This window comes from Panthera pardus, unplaced genomic scaffold (assembly GCF_024362965.1).
Source record: "Panthera pardus isolate Hobbes unplaced genomic scaffold, ASM2436296v1 HiC_scaffold_13, whole genome shotgun sequence".
NCBI classification, from domain to species: domain Eukaryota; kingdom Metazoa; phylum Chordata; class Mammalia; order Carnivora; family Felidae; genus Panthera; species Panthera pardus.
Genome location: NW_026526688.1, coordinates 36164527 through 36188041, shown reverse-complemented (window position 1 = coordinate 36188041; position 23515 = coordinate 36164527). Strand labels below are relative to the sequence as shown.

At 39.3% G+C, this 23515-nt stretch overlaps 1 protein-coding gene across 1 annotated transcript in view; it reads left to right on the top strand.

The window, feature by feature from the left end:
• The first annotated feature begins 3208 nt into the window (after positions 1–3208).
• The window catches only part of XPO7 (exportin 7), a 40590-nt gene continuing 20283 nt past the window's right edge, over positions 3209–23515 (top strand). Inside the window, exons 1-13 of the mRNA XM_053900967.1 lie at positions 3209–3244; positions 3774–3920; positions 6199–6292; positions 6879–7045; positions 8334–8426; positions 11350–11454; positions 12835–13000; positions 13580–13653; positions 15367–15486; positions 18456–18602; positions 19780–19952; positions 21933–22126; positions 22805–22910. Coding sequence (XP_053756942.1) covers positions 3224–3244; positions 3774–3920; positions 6199–6292; positions 6879–7045; positions 8334–8426; positions 11350–11454; positions 12835–13000; positions 13580–13653; positions 15367–15486; positions 18456–18602; positions 19780–19952; positions 21933–22126; positions 22805–22910 — 1607 coding nt within the window. The 5' untranslated portion in view covers positions 3209–3223. The remainder of the gene's footprint in view (positions 3245–3773; positions 3921–6198; positions 6293–6878; positions 7046–8333; positions 8427–11349; positions 11455–12834; positions 13001–13579; positions 13654–15366; positions 15487–18455; positions 18603–19779; positions 19953–21932; positions 22127–22804; positions 22911–23515) is intronic.

Sequence of the window (23515 nt, the reverse complement as noted above, 5' to 3'; positions counted from 1 at the left end):
TGAGTGTTCTAGTCTCAATTGGTTGCACCTTCTTTTGAAATGAGACTAACAGGCACCTGGGTGGCCCAGGCGGGTAAGTGTCCACTCTTGGCTTTAGCTCAGGTCATGATCTCACAGTTTGTGAGTTTGAACCCCGTGTCAGGCTCTACAGTGGTAGTGTGGAGCCTGCTTGGGATTCTCTTTCTCCCTCTCTCTCTGCCCCTCCCCTGCTCATGCTCTCCCTCTCCAAATAAACTTTTAAAAAGTGAGAATAAATGAGCTGCATTTTCTCTATTCAAGTTTGAAAGATTATATAAAATAATACTGTTGCTAAATATTAATGACGATATATTCTTTCAGTACCTTCATCTTAACCACGTGGTCTAGGTTTGGGAGTTTGCCTCGCGTTTCTAGTACTTTGCTAGTGGAAGAACCCTTCCAGTCTTGTGAAGTATTTCACTCGTATTTGCTTTTCTGTTCCAATGGGACCAGATGGAAGTTTCTTTGTGGATTATACATTTGGCAAACTCAGGAATAGAAAATAGGCATTCTTCTCTGGAGGCTTTTCTGTGACTGAACTGGCGTCATGTAATAGATGTCCTCAGTAAAGCTGGTGGGTGGGAGAAGGTTTAATACAGCTGTTACTGTGCAGAGGGAAAAAATGCTGTGATGTGTTGTTGCTATCCTAAATGTGAAATTTAATAGCTGATCAGATAATTGCAGGATAAATTGTTTTATTCAGGGTCCCAAAAAAGGTGATTCAAAAGACTGTTAGATTTGCTTTGGAAACATTAGGATCCAAAAGAGCATAAAGATAAATGTCTCATTCTCCTCTCCTTCCATGGGTAGAATGGGTTAACCCAAATAAAATGACTCTTAACCCTGTGGGTTTTAGATGTTTTCACTAATTGGGAAAAGAAAATTGTTTCCCATTTGTTCTTCTGGAGACACAGAAATAGAGCTATAGTTCTTCAAACTGTTTGTGTAAATGGTCAAATTACTTTTTTGGTTTTTAAACAGACTTGTTTCCTGAGCTGAGAACTCATTAACAGACTTACCCTGCAGTATGTTTTTGTCTCCTGAATTAAAGCAGATCAAAACAAAACAACAACCAAGAAGGCCCACCATAACCTGCATGTAGGTTTTTAGCAGTAAGGAACTACCCGTGACAGATGCCTAGCCATTGTCATGTGAACAACTTTGTTATAGTAAACATAAACAAGAGATGCACTGGGGGAGCTACCAGAACTGCTTGATGAGACTTTAAGGAGAGTAATTATACCTTAAGCAGCATGACTATTTAGGGAGTATCCTGTTCAGGATTTTGGAAAGCTCCAAGTGTGTGGTGGCTGTGGACTTACGAGGCTGCTGATGGTTTCTGTGTTACCTGTTTCTAAAATAAATTTTCCCCTTTTTTAAATGAATCATTTTATTCTATTTTATTTTTTATGTTTATTTATTTTAGAGCAAGAGATAGAATATGAGTGGGGGAGGGGCAGAGAGAGAGGGAGACACAGAATCTGAAGCAGGCTCCAGGCTCTGAGCTGTCAGCACAGAGCCCGACGCGGGGCTCGAACTCACGGACCGCGAGATCATGACCTGAGCCGAAGTCAGATGCCCAACTGACTGAGCCACCCCAGGCGCCCCTAAATGAATCATTTTTGGGGGGGGGGGGGGAACCCAGCCTGCTAGGCTGAAACAAAATCTTGTGAACTTGGGGATTTAAAATTAAACTGATTTGGGGCACCTGGGTGGTTCAGTTGGTTAAGCATCAGACTCTTGATTTCAGCTCAGGTCATCTTCTCGTGATTCGTGGGATGGAGCCCCATGTTGGGCTCTGCACTGATGCACTGAGCCTGCTTGGGATTCTCTCTCCCTCTCTGCTCACTGTCTCTCAAAAAAAAATAAAAATTTAAAATTAAACTGATATATTGTCAGTAGGGTTGTGGGCCAATATTGCAACCATATTGCTTTCACATGTGTTTATGGACTATATGTAATTAATTAGTCTTATACTTTATTCTTTGTGTTTATAAGCTTGTGAAAAAATCAGGTACTTATGGAGGAACTTCATCGAGATCTGACTTTGCAAGTGCAGTTTTATCTGTGCTTTTAAGTTCAAGAAGTTATTAAGTGAGACTCCTGGAGGTCAGAGAGGGACAAATTAAATATAAGGCTAATCAGAGTCCCAAGATGTTTTGAAGGGTGTCTGGTTTGTTTTGTTTTGGAGTAGCAGTTGTGTTTGTTGTGCTCTCGGAAGCAAGACCCCTGATCTTAAGAGTGTCAGTACTTGGGGGCGCCTGGGTGGCGCAGTCGGTTAAGCGTCCGACTTCAGCCAGGTCACGATCTCGCGGTCCGTGAGTTCGAGCCCCGCGTCAGGCTCTGGGCTGATGGCTCGGAGCCTGGAGCCTGTTTCCGATTCTGTGTCTCCCTCTCTCTCTGCCCCTCCCCCGTTCATGCTCTGTCTCTCTCTGTCCCAAAAATAAATAAATAAAAAAAAAAAAACGTTGAAAAAAAAAAGAGTGTCAGTACTTGTCTTTCTTGTTTTCTTTAGGTTAATGTTTGAATTTTCTTAATCAGGTTGAGTAAAATAGGTATCCTGCCCTAAGGGCTTTCCTGCTTAGTGGAAAAGCTGTGATTTATAAAGTTAACACCATAATGAAATAAATTGATGGTGAAAAGCCTTGAGCAGATTGCCTGTGTAATAAATTTTAGACTATTTACCCAGGTCAGTTTGTTTAGTATTATTATTATTATTATTATTATTATTATTATTATTTCTGTTCTTGTCAGAATTGTCATTTCTAATAGTAGGATCCCTCAAACTCTTTAAACCAAATCTTGCTTGCTATTGTAGAAAATAGGCTCAGATTTCTTCTTAAAGTCCAAACCATTTCTTTAAAGACTAACAGATGTTTGCCCTCCTCTTCAGTCAGTGAGAGGTGACAGTTAAGTGCACTCTTACAGGTTTCTTTCCTCTTTGCTTCTCAACACTTCCACGTTCAGTGGAAGTAGACTTGCATCCCTTTGGGTTCTGACTGAAGCACACACCCATCCCCTTCCTGCCTCCCTGGAACTGTTTCAAGATTTGGAGAGAAGGGTTTGTTTGGGGGCGTTTCCCTCATCTTATCTCCGTCTGAGCATATGCTAGGGTTGAATGTATTTTGACCCTTCCACTTTAAATTTGGAGCTGAAGCACGAGTTTAAAGTACAACAAGAGAAGAGAGTCTGCTGAACTTTAAACATGAGGGATCCAGGGAGGAAGGTGCGTACATGCATTCTGAAGCTTTCCCAGAGAGGTTGTCCATCTTTATTTATTCAGACACAGAATTGTAAGCTAATAACTACTAGGCAAAGGGAAAATATTTAAAACTATTTAAAGATGTGTGACACATTGTGTGTTTATGTGCTTAATTTTACAGGAATGCCTCTAGTATTGAGTTTTGAAATTGATGGGAGAGCAAGTAAATTCTGAATTTTTATTTGAAAGCCTTTTGGAAAAGCTTAGGAGGATGGGTATTTGCAATGAAAAATGTATTGTTTGTGATTGATCTTTAAGGCAATGACTAAAAAAGTATAGATAGACATTTTAGGTATTTTATCATTTTGTCTTCTAAAGCATAAAATTTTTAAAAAGCTATAAATAGTTATTATTAGATAAAGGTCACCCAGATTCTCCTCAGAGTTGAAAAGCAAGTCTCTCTCCATTGATTATTACTTATCTTTGTCTAGTGGCTTTGAGGACAGTACATTGTGTGTATAGACTGATTTCTTTCTTGACTGATCTTTTCCAGAGCCTGGCCCAACTCGAGAATCTGTGCAAACAGCTCTATGAAACAACAGACACAACCACTCGACTGCAGGCAGAGAAAGCCTTGGTTGAATTCACCAACAGCCCTGATTGCCTGAGCAAGTGCCAGCTGCTCCTCGAAAGAGGAAGTGTACGTAAGGCTTGAAAAATCCTGTAGGATCAGAGAGGTTTAGGAAAATACATTCTAAGTTTAAGGGTGGACTGGGATAAGTTTTGTTCCTTAATTCTTCTAGGTACCTCTGCCTCCTTAATTTCACCTTTAAAAAGCACCATAGCCAGCTGCCTGGTCGACAACAAAAGGACACACAGCCCCATCAGGAAAATCTCACTGAAATATATCTTGTTCTCTCATTTTTCATCTTGAATCAAATTTCTGGGACTTTTTTTTTCCTGTTTCTCACACTTAAGTACCACCTCATATCCTTTACAAAGAAGACAGACCTTGGGGCGCCTGGGTGGCGCAGTCGGTTAAGCGTCCGACTTCAGCCAGGTCACGATCTCGCGGTCCAGTCCGTGAGTTCGAGCCCCGCGTCAGGCTCTGGGCTGATGGCTCGGAGCCTGGAGCCTGTTTCCGATTCTGTGTCTCCCTCTCTCTCTGCCCCTCCCCCGTTCATGCTCTGTCTCTCTCTGTCCCAAAAATAAATAAAAAAAAAAAAAAAAAAAGAAGACAGACCTTTCTTACCCACATAGCCCATGTCACACAGCGTACAAGCTCCCTGGTCACCTCTGTTCTTCCTCCTCTGTACCAGAGTCACTGCTTACTGCCTCAGAGGGGTTGGGGAAAATCTTGACAACGAAAACTACAAGAAGTTACAGTTTTTAAAAAGGGAATCAGAGCTCCTTCCAGCTTAAAAATGGCAGTGTGGTGATCAATATAATGCTGTTAATGAGACATAATTTGATTAAGTTAACATTTTAGGCAAGATGAAGATCTTAGGAAGGGAAGGGTAAGAATCCAACCAGGGTATCATGAAAGGGCACCGAGAGTCAGAATCCCGACTAGCAGCAAATATCTGAAGGTTACAGAGACCCGGGTCAGAGGTTGTAGAGTGCTCTGCTCTGCTTCTGCATGTAGTGTTTTGTATATTGCTTTCCAGTCGCTCAGTCTTAGGATTGACCCACTTAGATTTGTATATTTGTGCTATGGGAGATGCACAACCAGCTCTTACAGGTGACTCCCACTGGGGCCCCACCCTATCGTATCTGACATCGTTAACTCCAGATCCTCACGTTGACAGTCAGTAAGTAAAACAGGCTGGAATAAATTGGTGCAATACTAAACACAATTATAGTGGGTGCTTCCTTCTAATCTCTATTGACTTCTTAGAGTGACCTAGCAGATTTATTGGAATTATGTGTGAAAACCATTTAGATGTTATATAATGTATAGTTACATTTATATGCTCTATTCTGCAGTTAGAGTAACCTCTCTTGCGTTATTAGTGATTTGACACACCTGCTGTAATCAGTTAACCCATGTTCAGGGCTGTTGAGTAAAAGTCACATGTCAAGTGATTTTTTTATAGATTTTTTTTTCTTAAGCATAAAGTTTTTTATAACTGGTGGCATTATGCAGTGCCTATGGATAGCCTGCTGTCTTAAGGACTTTTAGTGTCGTGGGAAATTATCCTTAAACCTTAATTAAATTGTTTTAATAGTTCTGAGTCTGTCACTGTTACATGACACTATTATAATAGAGCCACATGGAAGAATTTGTACATGGCTCCCTTTTATACATTATGATCAGTTAGAATACTCTTGATTCTCCATAAGGTTAAAATTCATAAAATCCACATACGAGAATATGATAATGCTATTCCCTTGCACAGGGCATAATTTTTCTTTCTCATAAATAATTGTTATAAATTTACTTTAAAACTACCATATACATTCTGGAAAGCTGTATCTGATTGCTAGTTATGCTGCTGTGAAGATAAAAGTTTAGGATTAACTGTACAGCTTAATGTAATGACTTCCTCTAATGCTGCTTTTTTTTTTTTTTTTAAACTTTCTAATGGTATACTACGGAATATTTTGAGTTGAAACTTTTTGAAGCATCATTATAACAAGGCTTTTGACTGAAGATTTCTCAGTTTAAATAAGAGATCTGTCTTCTTAATATCTTTCTGAAGTGACCCCCTGTAAGTGATACAGAAGTGGCACTGGGTTCAGTTTGATCAGGCCATTCACTTCATACTGCCTTGTTCGTAACTGAAATCAGTTAAGTGAACACGTACTACGTGTGGGACTCGTTTTTCCTGAGGCCCTCTAAAATGCAGAGAAACGAAGAAAATGGCAAAACTGATTAATTTTTCTTCAATCTAAGCATAGATATCCAAATAAAAAGCCTCATGACCGACTAATTCAATAAAATTGAATTCTGAGTCTTTTCCCCCCTCTTTTCACAGTCCTCTTACTCCCAGTTACTGGCAGCTACATGCCTTACAAAGCTTGTATCACGCACAAACAACCCTCTACCATTGGAGCAACGCATAGATATTCGTAAGTAGAGAATTATCGGTTTTTCCTTCAAGAAATTAGTTTGTTTAATGATGTGCTAATAATAGTTAAATTCGTGTTGCTTGTTTGATAATGTTCTGAAATTGCTGAGCATAAAAAATATATAGAATCCAGGTTTTTTCCAGAATTAGGGGCCTTATATAATTATTTCTAGATAAGTCTAAGTCCTCCCTTTTGTCATCAGGGGGACAGTCCTGTCCTTTGTCATCAGACTGTTTTGTTCAGCCTTTACTGCCACTAATAACTAAGAAAAAACAACTGTTAAGGATTTTGAATTCTGTGCAGACAAGCTCAGTACATTCAAGCTCAAGTACATTCAGAACGGCCATACTCCAGGGTCTTCATTGTGACAAGTATAAAATCCTGAATTGGAAAGCCTAGTAATCTTAAATTCAAAGTGCCATTTTCTCAGTAGTATTAAGAATTAAGGGAATACAACAAAAACAAGAGTTACAGGAGGTTTAGGGGAAATAGTCTAAATTTACCATTCCTCAGACATTTCGTATATTTAAAGATGTTTGCCCTTCCCTGGCAGAGCTTGCTTTATGTGACTTCTTTTGTTTTGTAGGGAACTATGTGCTCAACTACCTTGCCACTCGGCCAAAGTTGGCGACTTTTGTGACGCAAGCGCTTATTCAGTTATATGCCAGGATCACAAAACTGGGCTGGTTTGACTGTCAGAAGGATGACTATGTCTTCAGAAATGCAATCACAGATGTCACAAGGTTTTTACAGGTAAGATGTATATATCTGATGTAATAGGAATGTGAGAAGCAGCTTGCATACGCATATGTAATAAACATTACACATTTAAACATTACACAAAGTGGTATTATCTTATACATTCTCTTCTGTGTCTTTTTCACCTTTAATATGCCTTAGCTTTGCGTGTTTACACGTCAGCACAAACTCTGTTCCAATCTTAAGGTACCATAATTTAGTTAACTAATTTCTTATATAGGTGGGCATTTAGTTTAGTTTTATATTTTGACTGTTATGTAAACACTTGAATGAATATCCTAGAATATATATACCTGTCATATTTGGAGTAAGTGTGTTTGAAGGGTGAATTCCTAGCCATGGAATTATACAATCAAAGGGCTATGTGCGTTTTTGGCTGTCAAAGATACTTCCAAATTATCCTCAAAAAAAGTTGTTTCCTACAGCAATTAAAGAGTGTCTGCCTTTCTCCCGTACCTTCACCCTGCGAGCTCAGCTTTTTAATTTTTCCAATTTAATAGCTAAAAAGAATTAGTATCTCAGCATTTGAGTTATAAATGAGACAAAACAAAATTTTCATTTGTTAATTTACTACCTATTTTCTTCTGTGAACTTCCTGTTTATATCTTATGTACATTTTAAAAATCTGGTTGTCTTTTTCTTATTGTATGTAGTCTCTTTGTAAATTATGTTATGCATTCATTTGTCACTTATCTTAAATGTATTTTGCCAGTTTCTCTTTGTATAATGGATATGAGGTAATACGAGTATTTTTAAAGTACAAAAGGCCTCAATGTTGATAAAGGCAGATTTAGCAGTCTCCCTGCATGACTGCTAGGTTTTGTGTGCTGCAAAGCAATAGTTTTATTTTATTTTATTTTATTTTATTTTATTTTATTTTATTTTATTTTATTTTATTTTATTTTATGTTTATTTACTTTTTGAGAGAAAGAGAGAGACAGAGGCATGAGCAGGGGAGGGGCATAGAGAGGGAGACACAGGATCCCTAGCAGGCTGCAGGCTCTGAGCTGTCAGCACAGAGCCCAGCATGGGGCTTGAACTCACAAACCATGAGATCGTGACCTGAGCTGAAGTCAGACACTCAACCAACTGAGTCAGCCAGGCGCCCCAGCAAAGCAATAGTTTTAAACTGCAATTCCTTGCTACCTTATCCAGGCAGTTTTGATAGCAACACAGGATTGTGCCATTTCAAAATTGTGAGTGCACTGCCATTGCTGAAATCAAGCTGCACATCCCAACTTCTACCTTATGTTTTTGTTTTTGTTTTTGTTTTTTTTTCCAGGATAGTGTTGAATACTGCATCATTGGCGTCACAATTTTATCTCAGCTAACCAATGAAATTAATCAAGTAAGTGCTACAGCCTTCCTCATTGAAGTAAGTGCCATATTTTTTCTCAGTATTGGTGTTTTCTGCTATGTGTGGGATGATCTTTTTTGGCAGTTGTGTGCTTTTGCGGTAAGTGATTAATGCCCTTTGAAACAATAGTTCCATTGGGTTTTCCTCTGTAAGTGCAACCTTCCTCATTCTTAATGTCCTGGTCCTCTTCTGTCTCCAGAATATTTGATCCTCCCATCAGCTAGCTATCCTTGCTGGAATTAAGGTTCATTGTGAGAGATGGGAGGAACAGTCCTAAGTCAAAACGTTAATGAAACAATTGTTAAATGAGTCCAAAAAAGGAACCACAAAAGTGGAACCAGAATATTTGTGTGCCACTTCTGTATACATTAGTATGTGTTTATAATCATTTAAAACTCAGTTCCCATGTGCTATTAAAGATTTGTGAGGGGATCTTTTTAGAATGCATAAAACATTGTGCTAAATACCAAATAATTATTTGAGTATCCATTGACGTTATAGATTACTACAGAGGAAACACCAGTGGCTTTCTTTCGCTCTGGCTATTATTTTGGTAGTCATTTACTTTTATATCCGGCTAAAATTTTATAATTATTGAACAGGCCAGTATTAATATTAATTGTGACATCTCACCCTTCGGTTGTCAGCTGTTAATTACATTGGCATCACTGTTGCTATGGTGCATATTTATGCAGACATTTTTATTAACCCTGAGAAATTTTAACTGTTAGTACTACTATAAATGCATCAGCTTACAGCCATTTAAAATCTGGAGTCCATATTATATTCTATGTCACATGTGATCCCCACTGTGATCAATCATTATCAAAATAATAATAGCTTAGGGGCGCCTGGGTGGCGCAGTCGGTTAAGCGTCCGACTTCAGCCAGGTCATGATCTCGCAGTCCGTGAGTTCGAGCCCCGCGTCAGGCTCTGGGCTGATGGCTCGGAGCCTGGAGCCTGTTTCCGATTCTGTGTCTCCCTCTCTCTCTGCCCCTCCCCCGTTCATGCTCTGTCTCTCTCTGTCCCAAAAATAAATAAAAAACGTTGAAAAAAAAAAAATTAAAAAAAAAAAAAAGAAAGAAAATAATAATAGCTTATACTTTTGAGTGATTACTATGTGACAGGCACTGTTCTGAAGACTTCACTTATATTAACTAATTTTATTCTCACAGTAGTCCTGTGAGGTAGGTACTATGGTTGTCCCGTTTTCTATATAAGGAAACTGAAGCACATAAAGGTAAATAATTTGCCTAAGATGTCACAGTCAGCAAGCAAAAGTATCTGAATTTGAACCCACATAGTCTTATTCCAGAACCTATGCTCTTAACAACTAACTTATTAATGTAACTGCTATTACCTTTGTGGTAGTAGTAAAGCATGCATTAACTAAATACAGAGATTGTGGAGTTAATGTTCTCCTTTTTGGGGGTGACTGGGTGGCTCAGTCAGTTAAGCATCCAACTTTGGCTCAGGTCATGATCTCATGGTTCATGGGTTTGAGCCCTGCGTTGGGCTCGGTGCTGACAGCTCAGAGTCTAGAGCCTGCTTTGGCTTCTGTGTCTTCCTCTCTCTCTAATCCTCCCCTACTTGTTCTCTGTCTCTCTCTCAAAAATAAATAATAAACATTTAAAAAAATTTTTTTTAATGTTCTCTTCTTTGAAGCTTGGCCCCACAAAATACATTAATGTTAATATTTTTAAAAAAGAAAACTTCAAACTTTTGTCTTTCTTAATGGAAATGTGTGTAATGTACTTAATGTAATTATTCTCTATTATGATCAGCATACTTGGAATATGGTACATAATCTAGCAATGGAATAATATTCAAGACATTTATGATGATACAGTGACAGTGAAGCTAGAATTGGGGAATATTTTGAACCACTATAAAATTCAATTTTCTGTTGGGTTTGTGTTTTTTTGGGGGGAGGGGATTGTCAGATTTAAATCAGCATTTTTCTGTCTAAGTTCGTGTTTGAACTTAGAAATAAAATCAAGGGAGGGGTGCCTGGCTTGTTCAGTAGGAGGAGCATGTGACTCTTCATCTCATGGTCGTGAGTTTGAGCCCCACACTGGGTGTAGAGATTACTTATAGATAAAGCGTTAAAAAAAAAGAGAGAGAATCAAGGGGAGTGCTGCATTACTCTTTAATGAGCCCCCTCTTGAATGAGTTGATTGGTCTATAGAAGAGATTTAAGCTTTCGGTAGGTGGTTGGACTAAAAATTCCCTTGGTAACCTTGAAATTCCTTTGTTCCCTTACTGAAGTGTCTGTGTGTCAGAAATAGAGGGCATACTAAAGAAGCCAGCGATGGAGTCCTTAACCACAGAAACCTTTAAAGTTTGGCTGAAAAGAGAAGAACAGAGGAAAAAAATGAGAGACCAATACAACCATTCAATTTAAGTGCTCACTTCTGGGATAGAGACTACATGTTGAAATAGGTTAGAGAAGGCAGAGAATGTTGTGGGCTATTGTCAGTTATCCTAAGTTCATGGTTGTTAGTTAATTAATGACTGTTGTAGAAATTCTATGGTAACTTTAGCCCTGAGCAGATTGTTTACCAAACCCAAGCCTTGCCACTGTCTGTTTCTGAGACTAAGCCACAATACAACATGCTAGTAATTATTAGCAATATCTGCCAGCAGTTTGTTAAATTTTACCCCCTTGTGCAGAGGAAATTAAAACTTTGCAGTGGAGATACTCATCTCTCTTTCCGTCTTCCATCTGTAAGCAATAGACAGATCCTGGCTAGCTGTTAGCCGCTTATTGTCCTTTGCATCCTCTTACTATACATAAGTTAATGGTGATTTAAACATTAAAAATGTATTTTGTATATACAAGTTGGTTTTATTGGAAATCCTAGTTTATTTGAAGTCTGCATGAAAGTTTTTTTTCTTTGCAATTAATTCTAAAACTTGGATTGGTTTATTTTTTGCACAGGCAGACACCACCCATCCTTTAACCAAGCACAGAAAAATAGCCTCTTCTTTCCGAGATTCATCGTTATTTGATATCTTCACACTTTCCTGCAATTTACTAAAACAGGTAAGATTGTAGGTTGGGTCCTCCTTCCTAGGCCTCTTTGAAAGGATGAGAATGAGTGGGGAGCTGTTAGGGGTCAGCTCCAAGCCAACCCCTTGAGAGTTGGTGCAGCCCTTTAACCATCACGATCTCTCCTACGACACCTGCCTCTGAGATGCGGAAGAAAGTGGCACGCTGACCACTGACATTAGGAAAAGGATTGGAATTGCCCTATTTCAGAGCTGTTCCCCTAAGCAAAGCACAGTAAATGAACACATATCCCAAGGAATCTAGTATAGCACAGAATTTGGGACTTGCTGTTTGCTTTTTTTATACGCACATAAAATCTCCCTTCATGGAGTAAAGGCATGTTAGCTTTATGGTGTTTGGATTCTTAGTGCTCTGAAAGTAGGTTCAGGCTGCATTGTTAGCATACTGAAACAGGCCAGCTCCCCTGCCCCCTGCTGAGTTACAGGCAGCAAATAAACAAGCAACATCTGTAAGGAAAAGTAGATTTTGAATTTTTAACATCCATTTAGATTTCATATCCTGAAGGGGTAGACAGTTATCATATAAGGAAATTACCTGTTTTAAAGCAGAAAATTGGTGTTGTGGTTCATTTATGGATAGAGTTGAACTAAGAAAACAATGCTCACCTATGAGTTCTACACATTTGTAACAATGTGTAAGGAAGCTTCTCTCTGTAGAAAGCTAAATGGGATTAGCCTCTGGCTGTTTGTTTTTGTTTTGTTGTGGGGGGTTTGGGGGAGTTGGGTTTTTGTTTTTGTTTTGTTTTTGTCTTCAGTCTCTTTTTCCATTATGTGTCAACTTTTAGAAGCAAGTTTGGATTCTTTCTGTTGCTCCATTTAATGATCTTCATCTTCCTCAATTACTTCATTCTACCTCAGAATTCCCAAACAGTCCTCAGGTTGGGCAAGCTGCCTGGCAAAAGCTGTTGTACCCCCTGGAGGGGAAAAGCTTTGGAGAAAACTGAGGATTGACTCCTCCCCACTGATACTGTCAAAAACAGTTAGCCAGCCGGTCACTGAGTTCACAGACGCTATCCAGAAATTATTAGGATCTCATAGCAAATGGAACAACCACACATCCCATATTGCTTCAGAATCCCTTGTGGTCACTGTGTCTACAACACGTAAAGGATAAGTGTCCAAAGAGGGAGGTCTTTAAATACCAGTTTCATGTTTTTATAGTAAATAAGGATCTAGGATTTTCATAGTGACGTTAAGGTGATGGAAGTACAGCATCTTTTGCAGGGGAAAACTTGCTTTATTGAGTTGAAATACTGCCCTCCTTTTCTGGCTTAACAGCCTTCTCAGGAGTCTGGCAGCAAGCTGGGAAGAGAGGAGTGATTGTTTGGGGCTCATTATGTGGTCACTTTTACAGGCTTCAGGAAAGAATCTAAACTTGAATGATGAAAGTCAGCATGGCTTGCTCATGCAACTGCTCAAACTCACTCATAACTGCCTAAACTTTGATTTCATCGGCACTTCTACTGACGAGTCCTCAGATGACCTGTGCACAGTACAGATCCCCACCAGCTGGAGATCAGGTAACAGAATTTTACCACCTGGGACAGACTGCTGCTGCTCAGACCTGCACAGCGTCTGTGGGATGACAACCCTTTGCTTGTTGTTAGAGACAATTTAGAAGGTCAGCATCTGCCTTGATAAAGTGAGGAAGAGGTTGTTGGAGGAATCTTACAGATCCCTCAGCCTCAGAGCCTTTTTTTAGTTACTGGGTTACTAACGAATGTAACTTTGACCTTCCTACATTAATCACCTAGAGACCTCTGTGATCTTACTCATTTGACATAATTTCTAGCTTTAAAAATGAAATAAAAGAACTTGTTCTTATTCTGTGTTCTTTAGGATAAAACTTGAACACAGTCCTGATTGGTTTAAGTTCTCTGAGAGTCAGAAAAATGAATCTGTCTCTTAGAGGAGCTAAAACCTAGTTCTCTAAAAACAGCAGTGAGGGAAACAAAAAGCCCCTCTTACCTTGTCACTTTGAAAGGAGGTAAACACTGGGAGATAGGAAAGCAGGGAGATGTCCACTGATACATAGTCCCATGTGTACCACTGGCAACGAGCAGACATACTCAGTAACGCACTCCTTTGTCTTTTTCCAGCATTCTTAGATTCTTCAACTCTGCAGCTGTTTTTTGACCTGTATCATTCCATCCCTCCTTCATTTTCACCTCTGGTGAGTCAGGACCACAGTTTCTAAAACAAACCTACTTCTAGAAAGTAGCAATGGTGAATGAGCCTTATGCTTGTTCATTTTGTTGTATAAAATCCTAGAAGCAAGGCATAGAAATAGTGGGGGTAGTTATCTAGCCTTTTGTGGTAAAGCTTGTACCCTAAAGGTTCTTGCAGTAAAGTCTTAACTTAATTCTCTCTAAATTTATTCCTGTCTAATGACAAATTGCTGCAGATGTCAAGCTCTTTTGGTCTTATCTTGAATCTGACTTTATACTACACCTCAAATCACAGGCTGGAGTGGGAGGGTTCACCTTGTATTGTCTAAATGAAGATGATCCTGCCCAAGAAAAGTTTTTAAAATCCTCAGGCACATGTTACATAGGTGATAAATGGAAGCTGTAAGGGGAAGACAAATTTGTATACTATCCTGGACAACATTTGAGGGCTCTTGGAAGTAATGCATTTCTTCTTTAAAGCAGAATAATTACCCTCCTCAAATCTCAAAATTATCCAGGTCCTAAGAGATACTGGTCTCATATTTCAAATTGTTTGGTGTAAAATGCTACTGTACGAAACACACAAATAAAACAGGAAAGTAATGGATGTTTTGCATAGTTTTTCTACAGTAGACTGTTTCCCTGGTTATTATGGTACTTTTCCAAATGTAGACCTTTGCTTTAGTAGAAACATGAAACATTGCTGTTTTTATCTTTACGTTTACTTCAGGAAAAGGTAGCTCACTCAAGAGGGGTAGTTAGTGAAAGGACTATTTGTAAAGATATGTGGGCAAGGGGCGCCTGGGTGGCTCAGTAGGTTAAATGTAAAGATATGTGGGCAACCTTAAGGGAATCCAACAAGGGGTTGGTGCCATACACCCTTAAGGGAGTACAATAGTGGGGAGCCCTTGGGGGCAAGAGGAGAAAACCCTGGAAAGAGCTGAAGCTGTGGCTTAGGGGAGGGCTGGACAGCAGAAGTAGGGATACTGCCAATCATGGCCCAGCCAGGAGTTGAGAAGGGGTGCCTCTCTCTTCCTGCCCTTAATCTCCTGCTAGAACTTTCCAGTGGTTGAGGCCTACTAGAGGCAAGAGGGCAGTGGAGCTTGGCTCTGCTTAGTTAACAGAAGTCAGCTTCTGAAGGAGTAGAGCAGTGTGGAGAATGATAGAAGATACAGATCTGGAGGGGCAAATAGTGTAAATATCTAACATAGTGGGGAAAGAGAAGTGTTTTCAGTATAAAGCCTGGGTTTTTTTAGGACACAGATATAACTTGGTTATTTCATTATAGCACTACATAGCAAAGCCTGATGAGCCAAAATTCTTCATGAAACAGAGAAAACCAAATCTAAAACTTTACTTAAACTATGAATTGAATGATATTTTAAAACCTTAAATACATATCTTAACAAGAATCAAAGAAGCCGGTAGGTGGTCAAAGAATAATACCTAAGTGAATTTCTAAACTCTGGATTTAACTAGTTGTTATGGTAACTTGGATCTAATGGGGTTTTTTTTCTTGTAATAAAGCTGTTTCCGATATCCTAAGTTGCATCTTCCTGAACTTTTTCTACGTCATTGAAATGGTAGCAGGGGTTGAAAGGAAAGAATTAATGGCATATGTAAGAAGAATATTATAGGAGGGGAAGGAGGGAAAAGATAATATGGAATAGCCATATCATCTTTTTAATCAATTGTGTTTGGATTGCATCTGCTTTTAGGTATTATCCTGCTTAGTACAGATTGCCTCAGTCAGAAGATCCCTGTTTAATAATGCAGAGAGGGCCAAGTTTCTCTCTCATCTTGTTGATGGTGTTAAACGAATACTGGAAAACCCACAGGTAAGATTTTTGAGGATTTATTTTTATTTGAATAAATTCATACATATATATGCTGTTGTGGGGCTGGGGGTGATTAGTATATGCCTATCTGTTAGGAGTCAGAAGGAAATCCGTCTAGAGGCCACACTTAGCAGAAATCCTAGAGAGCAGTTGGGTGTGTCATTCTTCAGAAGGTTTAAGTGAATCTGTATCTGTAGGCAGTTTCTTGATCCCAAACGAGGGATTTGTATGCTCTCGCTTCAAGAATGCAGGACTTATACAGGAAAAATAGGGAGAGAGCTAGTAATTTTCCCTCAAGAAATGTGGTTTTTGTTTTTGTTTCTTTTTTTTTTTAATATACATTATTTACCTAAGTGTATAGGGCTGCTTTTAGGTGGGAAGAGAGATAAAGTGCTTTTTCTAATATATACATTCTGTAACTCAATTGCCCTTTTTGTCTTTTTCAGTCCCAGAGATTCAGCCAACACCTACTTTTCTTAAAGTACCACTTCTCTACACTAGGAAATACCATACAAACATTTCATTTTTAAATATACTTAGTCCTGTCCCTCTGTTTAAAAAAAAAAAAAAAAAATTTTTTTTTTTTTTAAAGTTGAAGTGTAGTTGTCTCAGAATGTTACATTAGTTTCAGATGTACAACATAGTGAAACAACTCTTTATGTTATGGTATTCTTACCTCAAGTGTAGCTACCATCTGTCACCACACAACACTACTACAATACCATTGATTATATTCCCTGTGCCGTACCTTTTGTCCCTGTGACTTACTGACTCCATAGCTAGGAGTCTGTATTCCCACTCCCCCTTCACCCATTTTTGGTCATCCCCACAAACCTTCCTCTCTGGCAACCATCAGTTTGTTCTCTGTATGTATAGGTCTGTCTCTGCTTTTTTTTGTCTGTTCATTTGTTTTGTTTTTTAGATTCCACATATAAATGAAATCATACGGTATTTGTCTTTCTCTGTCTGCCTCTCTATATATATGCACACATACACACACACACACATACACACACACACACACACACACACACACAAACCACTTTTCTTTATCCATTCATCTGTCACTGGACACTTACGTTGCTTCCATGTCTTGGTTATTGTGTTGTATATGCTGCAGTACACATAAGGGTGCATATATCTTTTCAGGTTAGTGTTTTTGTTTTCTTTGAGTAAATACCCAGTAGTGGAATTACTATATCATATGGTATTTCTGTTTTTACTTTTTTGAGGAACCTCCATACTGTTTTCCACAGTGACTGCACCAATTTACATTCCTCCCAACAGTGCATGGGAGTTTGTTCTTCACCACATCCTCACCACCATTTGTTATTTTTTGTCTTTTTGGGTCAAGATTTTTTGTTTGGTTTAAAGTAAGCTCTACACCCATTGTGGGGTTTGAACTCATGACTCTGAGATCAGGAGTAGCATGCTCTAATGACTTAGCCAGCCACGTGCCCCAGTATTTCTTGTCTTTTTTTAACTAGCTATTCTGACAAGTGTAAGTGGTAGTATCTCATTGTGGTTTTGAGGATTAATGATATTGAGCATCTTTTCATGTGTCTGTTGGACATCTATATGTCTTCAGAAAAATGTCTATTCAGATCCTCTGCCCATTTTCTAATCAGGTTGTTTTTTGGTGTTGAGTTGTATGAGTTCTTTATATATATTGGATGTTAACCCCTTATTTATATCATTTGCAAATATCTTCTCCCATTCAGTGGGTTGGTTGTCTTTTCATTTTGTTGATGGTTTCCTTCACTATGCAAAACCATTTTATTTTGGTATAGCCCCAGCACTTTATTTTTTGCTTTTCTTTCTCTTGCCTGAGGACACATATCTAAAGAAATGTTGCTGTAGCCATTGTCAAGAAGATGACTGCCTACATTTCCTTCTAGGAGTATAATGGCTTCAGATCTCACATTTAAGTCTATAGTCCATTTTGAGTTTATTTTTGTGTATGATATAAGAAAGTGGTCCAGTTTCTTTTTTTTTTTTTTTTGCATGTAGCTGTCCAATTTTCTCAGCAGCATTTATTGAAGACTGTTAAAAATGCATTTATTCATTTAACAAATACACAGATCACCTACTATGTGCCAGGGATGTGTTGGTGAACAAAACAAAGTATGCTAATAGAGGAAGACCTGTGTAAGAAAACAGATATGTTTGTCTAATATGCAAGCAAATCCAAAGTGTTTGATAGAAGTATGAAGTAAAACACATAAACATACTAATATAGGACTAAATTTATTATAACAATGGTGATATAATGTAAATAAACTAAACATTTGTGTAACTTTGCCACTGAAGTGTTAGTCTTATTTAATGATAAATCTGACAGATGTGAGAATGAAAATTTCATAATTTTTTTATCAGTATAAGACCAGTCATATCTTAGAATGTGCTCCTTTTATGCTATTTAATAGCCACTTTAGGCAATTAATGTGATCCTTCTGGGCTTCTATTTCAGACTCTTTATTGATGCTAGAAATTTTATCTCACAGGATGATTTTTATGAACACATGAAATAATAGATGCGACCGTCCCTTTTTAAAAACAACTTTTAAAAAAAATTGTTTTTAAACATGCTAACAGAAGTGTCATTCTTTTTTTTATTATTATTATTAATTTTTTTTTAACATTCATTTTGGAGAGACACAGCACGAGTGGGGGAGGGGCAGAGAGAGAGGGAGACACAGAATCCAAAGCAGGCTCCAGGCTCTGAGCTGTCACCAAAAAACCATGACTCAGGGCTCGAACTCACGAACCGCAAGATCATGACCTGAACCAAAGCTGGACGCTTAACTGACTGAGCCACCCAGACACCCCGAGATGTGTCATTCTAAGGGAGGACCTATAGCTCAGAAGTTAAAGTAGATTCTCCTTTCCCCTCATGCCATCCCAAATGTCATTCTGGAAGTATAGTGAATCACATTTTACATTTCATTTTCCTTCTGTGCTGTCACCAGAGTTTATCAGACCCAAACAATTACCATGAGTTTTGCAGACTACTGGCCCGATTGAAGAGTAACTATCAACTGGGAGAATTAGTAAAGGTGGAAAACTACCCTGAGGTCATCCGATTGATAGCTAACTTCACAGTGACCAGCCTACAGGTTTGTCTTTGATTGCTTGTCTTTCTCTCACCTACACATAGGAACCTTTTCTCTGGCTCATTGGTTTTAAACTTCTAAGAATACAGGCAGACCTCGTTTTCTTGCATTTCATTTTATTGCGCTTCACAGATACTGCATTTCTGACAAAGTGAACGTTTATGGCACCCCTGCGTCGAGCAAGTCTTCTGTCTGTGCCATTTTTCAGCACCATTTGTTCACTTCATGTCTCTGTGTCACATTTTGGTAATTCTCCCAATATTTCATGCTTTCTCATGTGTATTACAGTGATCTGTGATCAGTGATTACAGCTTCCTGAAATCTCAGATGATGGTTAGCATTTTTAGCAATAAAGCATTTTTTAATTAAGATATGTACATTGTCTTTTTAGACATAATGCTATTGCACACTTAATATACTATAGTATAGTGCAAACATAACTTTCTTATGTGCACTGGGAAACAAAAAATTCATTTGACTCACTACTGTAGTGGTCTGGAACCAAACCCATGGGTGTGCCTGTATTCCCTTTTTTCCCTCAAGCCAAAGTGAATAGAAGTATAGGGCAACTCTGCAGAGTAGTTCTTGCAGCCTACTCATTTGCATTTAAAAAAGTACAAGGATTTGGTTAGAGGAACTTGTAGGAATTGCAGGGATAATATTTAGATTATCACTCTGAAAAAGGCAAGATTGGAACAGGGAGCTAGACAGAAGAGGGAAGAGTTAGTGACATCTTTTTCTTAGTCACGCAGTATAAGGCAGTGGTTCTCAAATTTTATGGCTTGATTCAAAATCCTCTGGAGTTTGATGAAAAATGCAAGTGCTTGTCTTACCTCCATAATTTCTGCTTCAGTAGGTCCAGGGTGGAGCCTAAGTGTCTCTGTGTCCAGCAAGTTCTCCCGGTGATCCTCATGGATACTAATGTTTGAGAACCACGTACGCAAGGCTTTCCTTGTGGGAAGGTTTACACAACCAGGATAGAACAGCTCTTTTTATTAGATGGTTAATCTCTGAAATACTAATAAGTACATTGGATGAGTTGTCATGCACAGAACAAAGCCCATAAAAATCTGTCTTTTTTTTTTCCCCAAGTCTTTATCCTTTGTGTCAAGTGGCATGGGACTAATGTATTGTGTACAGAAATGAGAAGTATACTTCCTACTCTTTTGGCTTTCCTTAGCACTGGGAATTTGCCCCGAATAGCGTGCACTATCTCCTGAGCCTATGGCAGCGGTTGGCAGCCTCTGTGCCATACGTGAAAGCCACAGAGCCCCACATGCTGGAAACTTATACTCCTGAGGTCACCAAAGCCTATATCACATCCCGTTTGGAATCTGTGCACATCATACTGAGGTAAGGAACCTGGGACAGGGTTCTGTATTCTCTCTCCAGTTGCCTGGTGTTGGACTTGCCAGAGATGAGACACCCACTTGGCAAAGGCATTCTTGACATGATTCTCTTTTGGAGCTAATGCTGTTAATGGCCATTTTTTCATGTCAGCAGAATAGCAGATGAGAGCATAAAATCTGAAAGAATAGTCTTTAACATACTTATTAGGTCTCTCTTTTTTGCCATCCTTAGTAATATCTTTGACTACTAGGTATATCAGTATACTGTTTGTCCTTGCCACTGATTTCCTTTAAACATGAGAGGAACATTTATAAGCTATAGATGATAAGAATTATGTGTAAGCTATAGGTGCTTTATTTTCCTGAAGAAATAAATGGGTAAATAAGATGACACAATCCAGAGCTTACTAGGAGATGATCCTAGGCAGTGGGTAGCTGATTGTATTATAGGAACACATGGTTTCTGTCTACCTTGACTGTTAAGTAGACCGGAAATCTATAGCTAAAGAAATGTTAGACCCTTTCAAAAATGACCTGTATAAAGTGAAGTTATTCTTTGTTTAGGGACCTTTCTTGTAGATTTTTTTGTTAGCTGTTTTTCAGGGGAATTTACTTGGATTCTGAAGGTCTGAGGTATTTTTAGAATCAGATCTTAATTGGCTCAGAGTCAAGTACATTTAATTGCCATGAGTGATAGTCTCAACTGTTAATGACTTGAATCATTTCAAAATCCAAGTATTTGTGAAGCCCACTAGAAAGCATCATTCTCTCTTTTTTTTTTTTTTTTTTTTTAACATTTATTTATTTTTAGAGAGAGCACAAGCAGGAGAGGGTCAGAGAGAGAGGGAGACAGAGAATCCCACGGAGGCTCCGCGATATCAGTGCAGAGCCTGATGTGGGGCTGGATCTCACAAACCATGAGAACGTGACCAGAGCTAAAATCAAGAGTCAGACACTTAACTGACTGAGCCCTCAGGAGCCCTGAAAGCATCCTTCTCTTAGTGACATAGTTTCTGTTCCTGAGGATTCAGCTGGTTTCATTGAGGCAGTGTTGAGGAGTGGTTAGACGTGCAGGCTCTGTGCCCAGGGAAGCCAGTTAATAGCTGTGTGCTCTTGGGCAAGGTTATTCGAAGGATCACACAGCTATGTCCTGGCCCAGTGTGTGGACCATGGTGCACCCACAACTGTGAACTCTAGCTGTAATGGGGGCAGTGTTGCAGCCGCTGGGGTGTCACACTACAATGTAGCAATACACAAAGAGCTTGCAGTATGACAAGATTTTTAAATCTAGGAGCAGTAGGTAAGGTAGGACCTGGTGTAGATCCACAGTGCCTCAACTGCAATTCTGAAATCCAAGATCTAGAACCAAATTTTCTCATCAGTTTGGAATGAAAATGCATTTGGTGGCAAAACTTGACATGTGCTAGTATGAGCACATTTATAGTTTTTTCTAAAACTTATGTTTTTTGTGACTATTCATAATATTGATACATTTTGCTACAGGAATGTTGTATTTGATACCCCAGAGAGTCCATTGAGGGTTCATATTATATGGTAGAAGCATTCATATTGCTTCATTAAAATCTGGAGATTTCTAAGTTTCAAAATACATTGGGCCACAAAGACCGCACATGAGGACAGGATATTTGTAGTCCCAAAGGTTATTATAGTCAAGGACCAAGAACCCCTGGGGTGAGAAGCATAAGACAGAGAGGGTTGAGGCAGACGAATGTTAAGGGAGCAGTTGTTCAGATCAAAAGACTGGACACGAACACACAGAATCTATCTAAAGAAGACGCATCCTAGGGTGACGACACTGGTCTTCCCACTTTTTATATATATTCCTTCTGTGCAAAAGGGAGTGTGGGGATGTGGGCCTCTACCAGTGGAAGTGTTGGCTAAATGCAGAAGAACAAGAGCTGTCGTGGTAAGGAAATCAATAGCATATTTTAAGAGAGCCGCCTTCTTCTTCCCTCGGGATCAGGGATGGACTGGAAGACCCTCTGGAGGACACAGGCCTGGTGCAGCAGCAGCTGGACCAGCTGTCTACTATCGGACGTTGTGAATACGAGAAGACGTGTGCGCTCCTTGTGCAGTTGTTCGACCAGTCTGCCCAATCCTATCAGGAGCTGCTACAGAGCGCCAGCGCAAGCCCCATGGACATCGCCGTGCAGGAGGGTGAGTGGGTGGGGGATGCGGCCTGTTAGGCGGTGCTGCCAGTACCCCTTCACTCGTTGCCACCTCTCTCTCTTTTTTTTTTTTAATGTTTATTTTTGAGAGAGCGCAAGTCGGGGAGTGGGGGGGGGGAGGGAGAGAGGCGAGACACAGAATCCCAAGCAGCCTCTGCACTGTCAACACAGAGCCAATCAGGGCTCCACGCAGGGCTCCTCCTACTCACGATTTTGACCTGGGCCGAAATCAAGAGTCAGATGCTCAGCTAACTGAGCCACCCAGGCACCCCTTATCACCACCTCTCTTTCCTCCCTTTACCCCAAAATGACTCTTCCATCATTAGTTACCTCCATCTGCACGAAAGGCTATTATAAATAAATGCCACAGGTAGCTGGGGAAGAGTAGCCAAAATCTTATCTACATGGATGTCTTTAACTTCAAGAAAGTACTGGACTGTAAAAGTAATGACCTTGTCTGATAAGAGAATGTCTGTTACCTAATGAATTTCCCTTAGCAGAGTGGGGTGATAGCTATACTCTGTAGGAAAAGTTAGGCATTATGGCTTTACCATAGTGTTCTTAAGATTACAGAAGCCCATAGTAAGAAATGAACCTCACTGTGAGGAAATTTCTTCAATGAAGTAACCACTGGAGTGGACACTAATAGGTCTTCTTCCTGTTGCAGGAAGGCTGACATGGCTGGTTTACATCATTGGCGCAGTGATTGGTGGCCGGGTTTCATTTGCCAGCACTGATGAGCAAGATGCTATGGATGGCGAGCTTGTCTGTCGGTAAGTGGTCTCACAGAGGCTTTCTATTTCACTGCTGTGACTGCCACTGCTCCTTTTGGTGTTCTCAAGCCATGGGAGCTTGGCCTGCTTCTGTTAGTGCTTTCCTCCCCATGTATAGAATGTAATCTCACAAACCTGATTGCCCATGAAAATGAAGGTCCAACTGCAGACATTTTATAAATACATTTTATAAATATAGCAGAAATTCTACCTTCAGCTTTTACTGAGGAAACATCTGCAGTAATTCAGCAAGGAAATGATGGATACAGAATTAGGAAAATGACAGTAGGGAGTAGCTTTTAGTTTTAAGGACAGTATCTCAGAGTTAATGAAATGTGGACTACTTTTGCAATAGCAGAGTGAGACTAATAGGAAACTGTGGTTCTTCAAATATTTCCAAATATGGAATTGCAGAGTTTCTGCAGCCTTTCAAATCTCTTGACATAACTTTTCCACCCAGAGGATTTCAAGTTACTTTGTACCTGTGATTCTTATCCATCTTTCTAAAAAAACCTATAAATGAACATTTAATGATTTCTAAAATTTCACCTAACACGGAAATAAAAAGGCAGGATTTTTTAATACTCTATTGCAGAGGTTCTCAA